This window comes from Podarcis bocagei (assembly GCF_964188305.1).
Source record: "Podarcis bocagei genome assembly, chromosome: 4".
Classification (NCBI taxonomy): domain Eukaryota; kingdom Metazoa; phylum Chordata; class Lepidosauria; order Squamata; family Lacertidae; genus Podarcis; species Podarcis bocagei.
Window position 1 is genome coordinate 43,468,919 of NC_138128.1, and position 14,350 is coordinate 43,483,268.

The 14,350-nt window shown below is 39.6% G+C and overlaps 1 protein-coding gene across 1 annotated transcript; it reads right to left on the reverse strand.

Moving 5' to 3' along the window:
- Positions 1–3,651: 3,651 nt before the first annotated feature.
- Positions 3,652–14,299, reverse strand: PARL (presenilin associated rhomboid like). Its single transcript, XM_081191121.1, has 10 exons — positions 14,134–14,299; positions 12,822–13,002; positions 11,926–12,066; positions 10,977–11,025; positions 9,099–9,194; positions 7,954–8,103; positions 6,336–6,406; positions 5,147–5,248; positions 4,157–4,254; positions 3,652–3,959 (listed from the first exon to the last, which is right to left on the reverse strand). The coding sequence occupies exons 1-10, from the start codon at positions 14,205–14,207 to the stop codon at positions 3,863–3,865; spliced, it is 1,059 nt and encodes a 352-aa protein (XP_081047247.1). The 5' UTR covers positions 14,208–14,299; the 3' UTR covers positions 3,652–3,862.
- Between the last annotated feature and the right edge of the window lie 51 nt (positions 14,300–14,350).

The window sequence follows — 14,350 nt, forward strand, 5'->3', positions numbered from 1 at the left end:
CCACTGCAATCCGTGATTGGCAGTTGGGGGGGGGGTTAGATCAGGCGCGGGTGGGGGGGGCAATTGGATTAATCGCTAGGGTGACCTATCATGAATCAAAGCAAAAGGGAAAAGAAGCAAGAGGCAAGGTCTTTAGGGTATTTTCCAGATGTTCACAAGAGAACTTGGTGCCATATGCACAAATTGAAGGAATATCCACTGCTCAAGCGCCGAGATGAGCATTCCTTTTCCTCCAGGCTCTCCTTAGCTTGCTCCTCTAGTGGTGTACACAAGTGTTGTTTTTTAGAAGCAAGGAAGAACGCACCTTCTGTCCAATAAGAATGCATGCCAAACACACACAAAAAGTAAAGGTGGCTGCTGCCGTACACTCTGCATGTAACAACAGTTCACACAGCTTAGTATATGCTAGAAGCAAACTTTTTTTTTGCATGTGTGCAGGAGATAATATCGTCTCCAGTGCACAGCAAAGCAACTGATCAAGGTGGAAGTTGTTCTTTGGAAAACAGGCTAAAATTATCTACTTTCCTGAGAGCCAGCTCCACTCAAACACAGTGGGACTTCCATATAAACATGCAAGGGATAAAGCTGTCAGCATCTTTACAGACAGCTAAAGGCTGCAATATAACTGACACTATCAGTTGCATAATTAAAATTCACCATTGTAAAAATGCTCCCAGCTGCAAGATATTGATTCTTATAAGATTAGTTCCAGTCAAGTAATGAAAAATGCACAGAATACAGGATTACGTAATTAAAAGATGCCTGTTTTAAAAGTGGATATCCCTGGTCAATGTGCTATGCGATACTGTTAAATAAAAACATCATACATCAAGATAAACAGAATAATAATGCTGGGTTGGAACCAGAGATGCATGAGCAAAAGAAGTCCTGGCATAGTGCTGTTTTGTGAACTATTGTGCAAGAATTAGTGGAATGCCTTGTGCAAATACAAGCACAAGGAGCTTAATGCAGCAGCATCTGCCAGGGATACAAAAAGAACTGGGGGGGGGGAGAAGAGGGATGTGGGGGTGACACACACATAGCCCCGGTCCCAGAGCTTTGTGCCATCCCCTCCATCCCCTTTGGATTTCCATCCCCTTTGGATTTGCCATCCCCTTTGGATTTCAATTATTGTGCTGGATCTTGCCTCATGTCAGAACAACAAAAAACCCCTTTCTCTGTCAAAAAAGCACTTTTGAATCCAACCCATTTAGAATGCAGGACTCCTTTTCAATATGTTGCACTGGTTTCATTTTATACCACAGTAGGATCACAAATACTGTAAAACTGGGATCAGACTACAAGTATGGGGAAAGAAGAATTATAGACACAGGTGCATGCTCAACACTCTGTTTTTACTTCATCTACAATTATACCCTGCCCTTCTAACAAGTATTCAAGGCAGTTTACAATCAAAATCGCTCTTTCAATAAACACATCTTCTTCTTAAATCCTTTACGCTCAAAGAATGAGGACATCTTCAAGGGAGTAATGATGTCTTTGTAGCCAATTTAATAGCTTGAGTGGACCATGTCAGTGGTTGAATCCAGAATTCCCATGAGCAGACTCATTCCTGATTTTCCTTCCTTGGAAGGTGGTGCTTGAGACTGCAAGGAAAATTGGTGATAATCACCCTTCCCCCCAGCAAAAGTCTCTGGATATCAGCCCTTTGTACAAGTGGAAGGAGTAACTTCATTTACAGATGGGCAACTGGATCCAATCCTATGCTAATCCTCACTAAGCACAGCCTTAGCAGCTTTTTGTTCATTCATACTTATTTAAAACTGGTTTGACTTTTTAAAAAAGCTATAGATCAACCATGCAGAAGGCATTCTGTTGCTTTTTTTCAAACAGTAGGGTTCAGAAGGAAATTGTGTTTATTGGCAGCAGCAAAACTTTTACATAGCCTGGCTTTAGAAAGAAGCAAATTTAGGTAATTGCTAAATATTTAGGTTATTGCTAACACAATAAAATTGATCAAATACAAAAGCCTAATTATTTCAAATACCTTTAAGTTATGGGGGAAAGGTGCTTAAACTTCCTGCTATACTATCTCTAGAATTTTAATAGGTCAGTAAATCTGAGTTCCCCATTCTATAGGATCTGCCATTTTTATGTATTGAAAAATGCTCTGAGGATATCTACTGAAGAGCAGAGTATAAATATATAAATAAAATGTAATGCATTTGAAAAATTCTAAAATAGTGTTATAAATATGTGTTACAGATCGCCTTTGGGATATCCTTCACCACCATAAAAAATGATCTATGATATTTAACATGACAGCTTTTCCTCACTATGGTTGCAGAAGTTAGTTTAATGATCTGACCAGAGGGTGGAAGGGTTGGCATTTGGCTAGCTAGCTAGCTAGCTGTTGTCAGAAGATGGCCAAATCATCAAGTATTTAAAACCTAAGCCTAACAGAATCATTAGCAGAGACTGCTATTACAAAAAGTAACATATCCTAAGAGTCTCCTTCTCCCAAAAAGCTTTTCATTGCACTATGTTAAATCACAAGGAGGCCCAACCCCTTTGTCACAAAAGGTATAGGTTCTGTGAGTTTTGTTTCTCAGGCTCTTGTAACAAGTAGGGTAGGGTTGCCAACTTTTGTTTCCAAAATCCTGACATAGAGGGCTGAATGCCTCTGAGCATTTTTTAGTCCTTCCCTCCCTTAGAAAAAATCTTCCTAAAAAGAACCTAAGGGCAGCATACCCTCCAACATTTCTCCAATGATAATAGGTACGTCCCATTCCATAATGATAATTTTACTATCTATACCCCACACATCTTACTATGTTGCCCCAGCCACTCTGGGCAGCTTCCAGCATATATAAAAGCATAATAAAACATTAATAAAAACTTCCCTATGTGGGATTGCCTTCAGATAGCTTGGGGGTTGGATAACTCCATACCCTCCAACATTTTTCCAATGGAAATAGGGGCATCCTATGGAAAAGTGGGACATTCCGGGATCAAATCGGGAATTGGGATGGCTTCTCTAAATCAGGGACGTCCCTGGAAAATTGGGACACTTGGAGGGTCTGGAACAGGCCGCCTTTCCTTTGTTAAGAATGAGCTTCTTAATGCAGTGCCCAAGAGGGAGCCTGAAGTGAGATGTCAGGCAGCAATTTTAACAAGCGGGTGAAGGGGAGAGAAAGAGGGTGGATTCTATTCTGATCTAGCTAAGTCATCTGTGTAGTCTTAATGAATGCTACTAGCAAATGGTGCCAGCCCCCATATTGTGGGGCTTCTTATTTTTTAGTAAGGGACTCACCTGGAGCAGTCCACTGTGCATGCCCTTCCATTCACAGCCCAGACGTCCTACAGCAAATGCATTTGTACTACTCCTCCCCAACCCACATATTTGAAAGAGACCATAGCATTTGAAAGAGGCCATAGCTTAATTGTAGAGCACAGCTCTGTGTGTGCATATATATATATATATATGCCTAATAATATCAAACATCATTGCAGATTAAGACAAGGAGAATGATAAAGCAGTTTCTTAACCAGAGCTCTGTAGTATCAGGATCTTACTAGAACTGTTGGCATCTTAATATAATTTATTTCTAAATGAGAAGCTATCAGCCAACTGATCAAATGTTATTTTTGCTCCAAAATAGCCAGAGGAAATAATACAGACTCCCTTAATAAAGCAATGAGATACAAATCTTTATTGTTTTCTACTTGGTTATGTGTTTATCAATAAATGCATTTATTTTGAGCGTGGATTATCACATTTAGAACTGAAGATCCCATTACTGTGTAAGTAATGTAACAACCAATCCACTTTCCAGTCTTCAAAGCAGCACGCCATTTCTGTACAAGTTTCTTCTAAAAAGCGCCAGTTGCAAGCCCCGCCTCATTTATTTGGTCTCCAAGTCCTTATTGTGTGCCATGCCTTCACCACCGGTTCTCTATTCTTCCATATTAGATTATGCCCGTATGTTACATACCACCTAAAAAGCAACAAACGCATAACTTCAACTGAAATTCTTTCACAGAACACGTTATAGGTATATGTCATGAAGGCATCTGGGCCAAAAACACTTCTCAGTAGAAATTTTACAGGGCTATTTTAAATAAATAAAAGACAAACAAACTACAACACACTGAAGCATCACTCTCATAGTACTAGCACAGTACAAAAACTTACATGCCAAAGAGAGCCCCTCCAACATGTGCAGCATGGTCAAAAAACTTCCAACCCAAAATAAGTCCGGCTGTGTCCAGTGCAATAATGGCTTTTAAAGCCTAGAAATGAGTAAACAAGTACAGCATTGGCAAAAAAACACACACAACAGCAACATTGCCTTCATGTTTCAGCAGCTCCAACAATGATAAAATGAATCTAGTCCACATTCATAAATCCCATTTAGTCACGCCTAGTCAATGAGAACAAGGGCGAGGGTTGTAGCTGGATTCGAGAGAAAGCCCCATCTCTACCATGGATATATTGAGCAACTTTGAGAATGTACCATACTGGCCTGAATACAAGCCGCACTTTAACTTGGAAAAAAAATGTGGCTTATATTCACGACCTTACCGCGCGGCTCCCTGCTCCCCCAAGGAAGCAGCCCAGGAGTGCGGGGACAGCGGCAGGTGGCCTCCCCTGGCACTGGTTTGGGGATGGAGTGCCAGGAGGCAGGCCACACCCGCAAAGAAGCCTTGAATTTTAAAGGTGCAGCTTATTTGCAGATGCGCATTCAACCCAATACAGTAACTCTCTCCCAAGCCTCAGTTCTGTATTGGTAAATTAGAAGACCCACTTCCACCAGCTCTGCTGAGAGACCAGCTCCTTTGGGGACCCTCCTTACCCATCACCTGGCAGGAGCCATTCTATCTGGTTGCAGAAGAGGAAGACTGGATGCAGAGTTGTTCTGTTTCCTGGAAATTGCGATTTTCACTTTTTGAACTACAGCAACCCTAGTTCCTCCCCTCCCTGAACTGCTTCCTTTGTAGATGGTCATTATAAGAATCACTATGTAATGTTTAGCAATAGGTGCCTGAGTTCTATTGTTTTCATTTTTCCTTCTCACCCCTTTTTCCTTTTCTGTTGGGTTTTTTTAAAAAAAGTTAAGCCCATGAGACAAAAACAGGTAACAACAGAGGAGAGAAGTTGCTTCAGTTCTTTCAAGTCACTTACATTTCCGGCTGTAAATGTGAACATTGGAAGGAATATTATGGCTAGCCTGGCTTCTGGCATCTTCGTACATACTGCTGCAAGGACCATCATTATAGCACCCGACTAGAAAACAAGCAAAACTTTAAAACATTTAAATTGGCTAATTGGCAATAAAAATGCAAACTACAAAAGCAAAAGAATTTCAATTTAGAATTGAACTTCTGTTGAAGTCAGAAAAGATTACTGCTTATCTTGACCAGAGGTTCAACAGGAGTGGCAAATCCCTTCTCCTTAAGAAAGCATAGACTATTTCCTGTCTGTGAATAAATCTTTCTGATATTCAAGATAGAAAGTATCAACGTGAAAACAATACAACCGGATATAACATACCCAATTTATTCCTAATATTGACAAGTTCATTCATGTTTTACTCAGAAGACAGTGCCAATGAGTTCTATGAAACCTACTCCACAAGTAAAAATGTACTTGGGGATAAAAACTGCAGTGGAAATTAGTTGTTTTGCTGTGAATTAAGTCCTATTGATATTGGGACTTAATTCAGAATAAGGCTACAGAAACATGACAGTAAAATTATAATCCTAAAAAGCTAGTTAGGAATCTAATTGAAATCCATGGGACTTGTTTCCAAATAAGTGTTTAAATGGAAGACAAGCTGGAAATAGTTCTTATTGCTGCAAAAATGAAAGTGGACAAAACGAGCACTATAAAAATTTGAGTTGGCACCATCACTGATTTTACTTATAGCTTATCTGATACTGAGGCATTTTTTTTTAATTATACAAACGATCTAACCCAGTGGTTCCCAACCGTTTTTTGGCCATGCCCCACCTAAACATCTCTAAAATCCTGATGCCCCCCCCATCCCCCTTGACATATAATTCTTATTATTTAAAAAGTGAACTCCTATTCATGTGGAGAAAGCCATTAACTTGGTCTAACTCATTATCGAACTGCCCCCCTTAAAAATCAAACGTGTGCCCCACGTTGGGAACCACGGATCTAAACAGTGGGGGGAAACAGTTAACTAAGTAACTTTTGCTGGGGTGAAGCTTATAGACCCCCCCCAATATTTCATTAGATTTCTAAACTACTGTCCACTGTAGCTTTTCCCCAAAAATAACTTGACTTCTGAAAACAGAAAACAATCTGCTCCAAAAACCAGTTTTTCACAACAGACAGATTCACTTACTGCTCCAAGTGATGATCCAAATCTTCCTGTGACCGTTTTGCAAAAATAACTCACAAATGTGGAAAAAACCCCTAGAAGAAAATAATGATGTTGTCAGAAGCACGGATTCAGTGAGGGACATGAAACATTTAAATATTCTTATTTTACTGTCCTAGTTTCATTTGTTTCATTAAACCCATGGCTTTCACAGCACACTGGACTGCCCTACAGAGGAACATGCAATTCTTAAGGCAAACACAGGTTCATCCAGAATAGAGTCTCCAAAGTTGGACTGATTTATGGCATGGAGAAAAGTAGCTTCAGAAGCGGTTCACTTCTCCTTAGTTTTTCCCTCTGGGGCTCTGAAGCTTGATCTATGCCTAAGCCAAGAAATAATGATGATGATGATGATGATAATAATCTCCAGCCACTCTGGGCGGCTTCCAGAAAAATATTAAAATACTGTAATACATCAAACATTAAAAGCTTCCCTAAACAGGGCTGCCTTCAGACGTCTTCTAAATGTCTGGTAGTTGTTGTTCTCTTTGACATCTGGTCGGAGGGCGTTCCACAGGAAAGTAGAAAGTCATTTAAGTCAAGAAAGAAGTCATTTACCTTTTATTTCTTTTTATTTATTTTAATATGTAATAGCACTTCTATATTTCCATGAACTATAACATTTTAGCAAGTGTAACTTCTCCTACCTAATTTAGGAAAGCTAATTCTGTGAAAAATTCACCCCCAAACAACTATTAAAAGGACCTCTAAACTAAAATGGTGGTGATGCCTAAAGGGTAGCCCACCTTAGATCAGGGTGGTTAATGGACCAAAAAAACCAATCCTAGTAGCTGGCCCCTTGATCCTGGGCCTAGGACAGTACTCATACTGGCTCACAGAATACTGCTTGGGAAGCTCATCATTTAATTATTTTAGAATTTTCTAAACTAGTCTTCATCCAGACATGTTTTGAAGAGGATTGTATTGATGAATGACAGTTTCTCTCCAATGATCAAAGAATGTTCATAACGCATAATAAAAGCAACTTCAGTGTACGTCAAAGACAAGTTTTAAATCATCTTAAAGGTAAAGGTAAAGGTACCCCTGCCCGTACGGGCCAGTCGTGTCCAACTCTAGGGTTGTGCGCTCATCTCACTTAAGAGGCCGGGAGCCAGCGCTGTCCGAAGACACTTCCGGGTCACGTGGCCAGTGTGACGAAGCTGCTCTGGCGAGCCAGCACTAGCGCAGCACACGGAAACGCCATTTACCTTCCCGCTGAAGCGGTACCTATTTATCTACTTGCACTTAGGGGTGCTTTCAAACTGCTAGGTGGGCAGGAGCTGGGACCGAAAGACGGGAGCTCACCCCGCCGCGGGGATTCGAACCGCCAACCATACGATCGGCAAGTCCTAGGCACTGAGGTTTTTCCCACAGCGCCACCCGCGTCCCTAAATCATCTTAGGAGCCCATAAATCAGGCATCCACAAACTCAGCCCTCTAGATGTTTTGGGACTACAATTCCCATCATTCTTGACCACTGGTTCTCTTAGCTAGGGATGGTGGGAGTTGTAGTCCCAAAACATCTGGAGGGCCGAGTTTGGGGATGCCTGCCATAAAGAGATAACAAAGGAAGGCTTCTTACCTGCAGAAAGGTACGCTGCCATGAATTGTTCACGTCCCAGAAGAGAGACTATACTGGTTGAGAAGCTCCACAGAACATACATGTTGGCTGCCATGTGTAGAAATGAGAAATGGCTAAATGCAGATAGCAACATGGGAGAGCACACAACTCCTAGGGCAAAAGGAAGAAAACAGCTGTTAAGACTATTTTAGCATTTCATCTCTCCGTTCACAGTTTACAAGTTGAACTATTAGAATGGAACTTCTAGCAAGAAAAAACATAGTCATCACTGGGTTTTCAAAATCATTAAGCATTATGTTTTTGAACATGGTTTTACTTCTCAGAAGAGCCCACCACTCTTTAATCATAATTTTTAAAAGATTACCTTAACATTTTTGCCTGCAGTGTGCCTCTTAGGTCACACTTGTACACTGACTTTTACAGCTTTCCCTCCACCGTAGATTTAGGTATGCACATAAAAATATTTAACTTGTGTTTATACAGCATGGAACACTTTTTTCTTGACAGTTTAGTGATTTAGTTGAGAAGGATGAAAATGAACAGTAGCTAAATAAATCTTAATCATCCACTTTTTTGGAGTTGGGACTCCTCAACAGCAAAATACAATGAAACATTACACCATACATAACATTGAAAAATTGGTCACAGATAGGACAAGTGAATATAGAGGAAACAATTAACTAAGATTCCCCTCACTTCTGATGCACTGTTAGGCAAGGTTTTACAAATTTTGAAGTAAAGAAAACACCAAGATTTTAATTGAGAATCTGAATTTTATCCCATCTTTCTGCAACTAGTATATATTGTCACAGATTAACTTATAGTAAACTACTCTGAAGTGTTGAAAAACCTAGACATCTTTGTGTTTTCTATAGCTGGTGTATCTGCCTGGCATATTTTTCAAGGCTTTGGTATTCTCTTTCAGCATATTTGACTATCATCTTCTTTCCCTGTCTAGTTTAGAACTGAGTGTAAAAAATATTTATGCAGGTAAATTGTTTCATTAGTTTGTCCATCCCAAAATATTTGTATTGTGGAAACCGATTTGCTTGGTATTTCCTTAAATCAGGTGGTCAATCCACAGCCCTAAAATAAAACAAAACACAGTCTTGTACAATTTTGCATGTATTTTAATGCACACTTACGAGAAGTTGGATTAGATGTGAAATATGTAAGCATTACTCGTTGCAAAGAGGGTATCCTCCATAAACAGAATACAAAGACGTTTGCAGCTATAATGCCTATGGATTTAACAAGAAAAGTGTAGTGACAAAAAAAGAAGTGAAAGCATTCGAATATATAACGTATACAACCCACAAATAAGTTATTGTAAACCCAAGCACCACAAAACAGTTATTTTCAAGTGGATTTTCTCTCCTCCCCAGAAAGAGATGTCTGGCACCAAGATTACAACCCTTCAAGGGCCAGGTGAAATATATTTTTTTCCTCAGACACCGCACGTGTTTATGTTTACTCTGCTTTATAAAGTTGTTACTGCTGCCTCTGACTTTGCTAGTTTGTTAGTAACGCTGCAGTTTCATGGTTCTATTGTATTTGTATGAATAGCTTTATTCATGCCCACATACATGTCCAAATGGATGAAGGGAAGTCTAGAAATATATATTTCTGAAAAGAATCTTTTCAGGAACAAAACAAAGCCAAAATTGCACTGTCCATCCAACACAATTCACAAAACCCAGAAGATATCTGAAGGTAGCCCTGTATAGGGCAGTATTTAATGTTTGATGTTTTATTATGTTTTTATATTTGTTGGAAGCTGCCCGGAGTGGCTGGAGCATCTCAGTCAGATGGGAAGGGTACAAATAAACTACTACTACTACTACTACTACTACTACTATTACTACTACTCAAGCACTAATGATGATGGTGATTATTTGAAATCAAACTGCACTGGGCTTTGTAAGCATCCACAATGAGCTGTTTACTGACATTTGCAAAATGCTGTGCCATTGTCCATGTGTTCTGAAACCAAACCATGAGGGCAAAGGAAAAGGGGTTACCTAGGGTCATCATGACACCAGGTGACTGAAGCAATGCACTGTCAGAGTTGACCTGCAGGTAAGGACTTGGCCCATCAAGCAGTTCCTTCCCCCCCCCCCCATGCCTTGGATGCAATCCAGTAATCATTCAGGTCACAAATAATTGTGCTCAAACATTCTTTAAAGGCTACTTGTATTTTTGCTTTCATATGAGACTTTTCAAAAGTTGCCTACAAAATACTAATTTTTTTTGTTACTGATGAAGAATAGAGAGTGGAAATAAAACATGTTCCATCACCACCACACAATTATATTTGGAAACCATATCTTGATTTGGTAAACCCTATATTCTTCATGAAATATCAGTTTTGCAGTCCCCAATAACACATTACAGTGGAACCTCGGTTGTCAAACGTAATCCATTCCGGAAGACTGTCTGACTTCCGAAACGTTTGACGACCGAGTTCTGAAACGTTCGGCTTCCGAGAAGCTCAAGGTTCCACTGTATCATAATTATATTAAAACATTTACTAAGTAGTAAGCAAACTATTATTGACATTCTGTTACAACTTTCCAGTAACAGAACCAGCTCCTATGCAGGAAACAATCTTGCGTGACAGAGCCATAATCATGGAGAAAGTATTACAGAAAGCAATAGGCAAGGGTCTTCAACCTTCTAGAACAGGGGTGAGAAATGTCTGGCCTTCATCATCTATGGCCATGCAGGCTGGGATTGCTGGGAGTCCAACAACATCTGGAGGGCCACAGGTTCTCCATCCTTGCTCTAGAAGGAATAATCTGAGCATAAAATTGTACTGCATCCCTCTAAGTTAGGGAGCAATATTACATAATGTTAGGCCAAAATATATAATGTAGTGGAGCAAACTAAACACATAGGTGGAAAAGACTGCCTTAGGTTTAACAACTTGTAAGCATGTTATCAAAGCTATCTAGTGACATACTGTACCTGTTTGCCATATTTCTCTTCCTGAGAATGTCTAATACTTGTAAGCTAACACAAACCTGACACAGTACGTTGCCCGTTGCTCAGACTATTCCACCACTGGTTAACCTGAAAGAAAATGAGCAGTCTTAATCTGGCCTGATCCAATATATACAGTACCTCAAGACAATGGATATTAAACTGATTAATATGCAATTTAGTATTTTCAATACACAAAAGCATTGAAGAAATCAAGTTTACAAAACAAAAGAAGAATATTCTATCCCAAAACTTTTCCTAGAAAACTGTAATTACACATAGGTAACAAACACCTATTTTCAAAAGATAACGGCACTCTAGTTAGTGTAAACCAAGGCTGGGAACCTTATTTAACCTAAGGCCAACATTCCCTTGTGGGTAACCTTTTGGGAGCTGCATGCCAACGATGGGCAGGGCCATAAAGAAAAGTGGGTACAGAGATGACTCTTATCTGTAACAAATCTAAATACTATATCCATGTAGTAAATAAGGATTTGTTCCTTTTTATGTCTGATTTCTAAGTGATGCATTTTCCTAATGAAATATACATATTTTTATATCAATTTACCTCTGGATTGCATAAACTAAACATTGTGATTAGATATATTCAACTGGTATGTTTCGAGTTTGTGAAATAATCTTCCAAATAAATGAAAAAAGTGCTAATGAATTAACACCATCTCTAATTAAAAATGTTATTTCTTGCCATTCTTCTTTAACCCAAATATGTTATGTTATTCATGATGGCTGAGTCACACAACTTTAACATTCATAATTTTTCTCTTACTATTGAAACACACACACACACACACACACACACACACACACACACATATATATATTCATTCCTCATGGGTTTTTCCCTTGAGATTTGTCAAGAAAAGTATGATAATATCCAGAAGGCTTTGCAAGGTAAGGCACAACAGAAAAAATTTCGGTCATCATGTACAATAGTTTCAATAGTAAAATTATAATTAGTGCCCAAAATACCTGCCTTCTGAAGTCCATCCCTTTTTGTGGTCGCACCTTATCCATCCAGTCTGCTCGACTATCTTCAAAATAGTTCTGAACCTTGGATTTGAGATGTTCATATTGCCAAATAGCAGCTGATCCAAAAGCACAGCCTGAAAACTAATATATTTAATTAAGGTTTCAGGTAACACATAATTCAGATCATTTGTTACCATAAGCATTCAAATTAGCACCATTAGCACATTGTATGGTGTGACCTCTACAGTCATGGTGGTCTACAATACCAATATTTGATCTCTATTCCCTACATAGCTTTTGGAGTCTTTAGACTGGAAATACAACTTCTATTAAATGCTTTAATTTGGGTGTTATGCCTAAACAGGAACTATCTACATATACAGGAGGCATGGGTCTGTTCCCAATATCCCTGCGAAAGCTGGCCCCAACCATCTGTTTTCAAACTTCTCAGATTGACCAGAAAACATTTGAGGACTATCTACCTGTGTTTACTTTAAAGTGAATAGAACATGATGGGAATCTTGATAAAGCAGGATTTTGTACTACACAGATGTTTCCACTCACATTTAAGTGAACATGGGTAGAAGCCCCATTCAGACCTATGATGTTCAGAATAGAAACAGTGGGTAGGGATGGGAATGTGGGCAGCCCTGTTCTTCTTACTCAGGCATTATATGGACATGGATCCCAATACTTTAATTGTTCTACAGATTAGAAAAAATTGATAAACATATCTTCAGCTGTCATGGTGCTGCAATGGGTCTGCCTGACAAAATCCCACCTCTATATAATCCTTGTTCTATATGAAAATTCTGTAGCTTACCACTAAACAAACCAGTTTTTGTTAAATACATATGGACTGTGGCACATTATCTGTAATATCAAACAATTATTACCCCAATTGTAAAGAAGAATGGCTTCACAAGGATTTTCACTGAACGGGAAGATTCTTGATAGGCTGGAGGAGACAAACTACTTTTCTGTGGCTTAATACCAGTTTTTGGGTTTGGTGTTTGCGGATCACTCTTCTGTGCTGGTCTTCTGAATCCATTTCTTTGTTGTGTGTATAGGGTATTTCTATATGGAACACAAAGTGGACTCATTCTAAATGTTTCCAAGATGTTAGGAAATACCAGTTTCTTATTCAGAAATACCAGATTAAGAGAAACCAAAAGCACCTTCTCACCACTCCAAAGTATTATGATCTTTTTGTGATTTGCCTATCCAGAATATACCTTTCAAAGTTTGTATGTCAACTTGTTTTTCTTACATGGTTACATGGTTGTTTTAGGCCACTTCAGATATAACACTAAACTATGATATTGTACTAACAGCAGTTTAGGAACCCAAACAATACTTTGTGTTCCGCCTATATAGGCAAAGTACAGTTTCTGTCTTATTGTCCTTTTCCTAATCATCCCTAGATGTTATGCCAAACAGCAGCTTGTGAGAGAGAAAAAACACCTAAGCCATGTTTTGTAATTTCAGTAGGAATATCAATTGAAACTTCAAAAAGATACAAATTGTCAAAAAGATTCAAATTGTAGTTTCAGAATCATGATTTGTCAGATGGGACTGGATATCAGAACAATAAATGATTTTGTTTCTGGTTCTCACTTTGGATATTATTATTAATTACTGTTGTTGTTATATTTGTATCATTGCTGTTAGGCACCTTAAGCATCATTTAGTAGATGGGATGTAAGGTTAACAAATAAATAATTATTATCAAGGTGCTACCAAGGAAATCTTGTATTTTCATTTTGTACTAGACTCTGCGAAGCTACTTCAGTCCATTTGTCTACCAATGCACCGTTGTGCCATTGACACACCCAACTCTCTTTCTCCAATCCGTCGGAATAAGGAGAGGCTGTGTAACTGCTGGACCAGTGACTGGAGGCATCGTACTTCCCCCAGCCACAGCCACTTCTTTACTACAGTCTTTCCTTCTTCATCGCCCTCGATTAGGGAGGGTGGAAAGAGAATTGGATCCTACCCATCGTTCTGGGTGCCGGATTTCTTTTTTAAAATAACAGACTCCTGGAAAAGCCGAGCTGCAAAGGTGACAACCCCACCGCTCTCCCAGGCACACCCTCGCAGCGAACTCCTCGATAGCCGCAGCAGCACACCACCTCACCCACCCCCAGCCCCTTCCTCTAAACCCCACCGCCCTCCTCCTATGGGTAGCAGCTCCGCCTCATTCCTTACCTGTGTGTCCGGATTCCACTACTACCCCATAACTCCTGTCTAACCCAGACTCGGGCACAGCAACTCCACGCCATTTTCCTCACCCTCCGAAAATAACGCTTCCGGGTCGGCGGGCGCTTCCTTCCGCCATCTTGAAAGGGGCTGGTGCTGCCGGATGACGTAATAGCCAAGCGCCGAAGCAAACATACCGTTACCTTGCCTACCTCTCCGGGAAAAG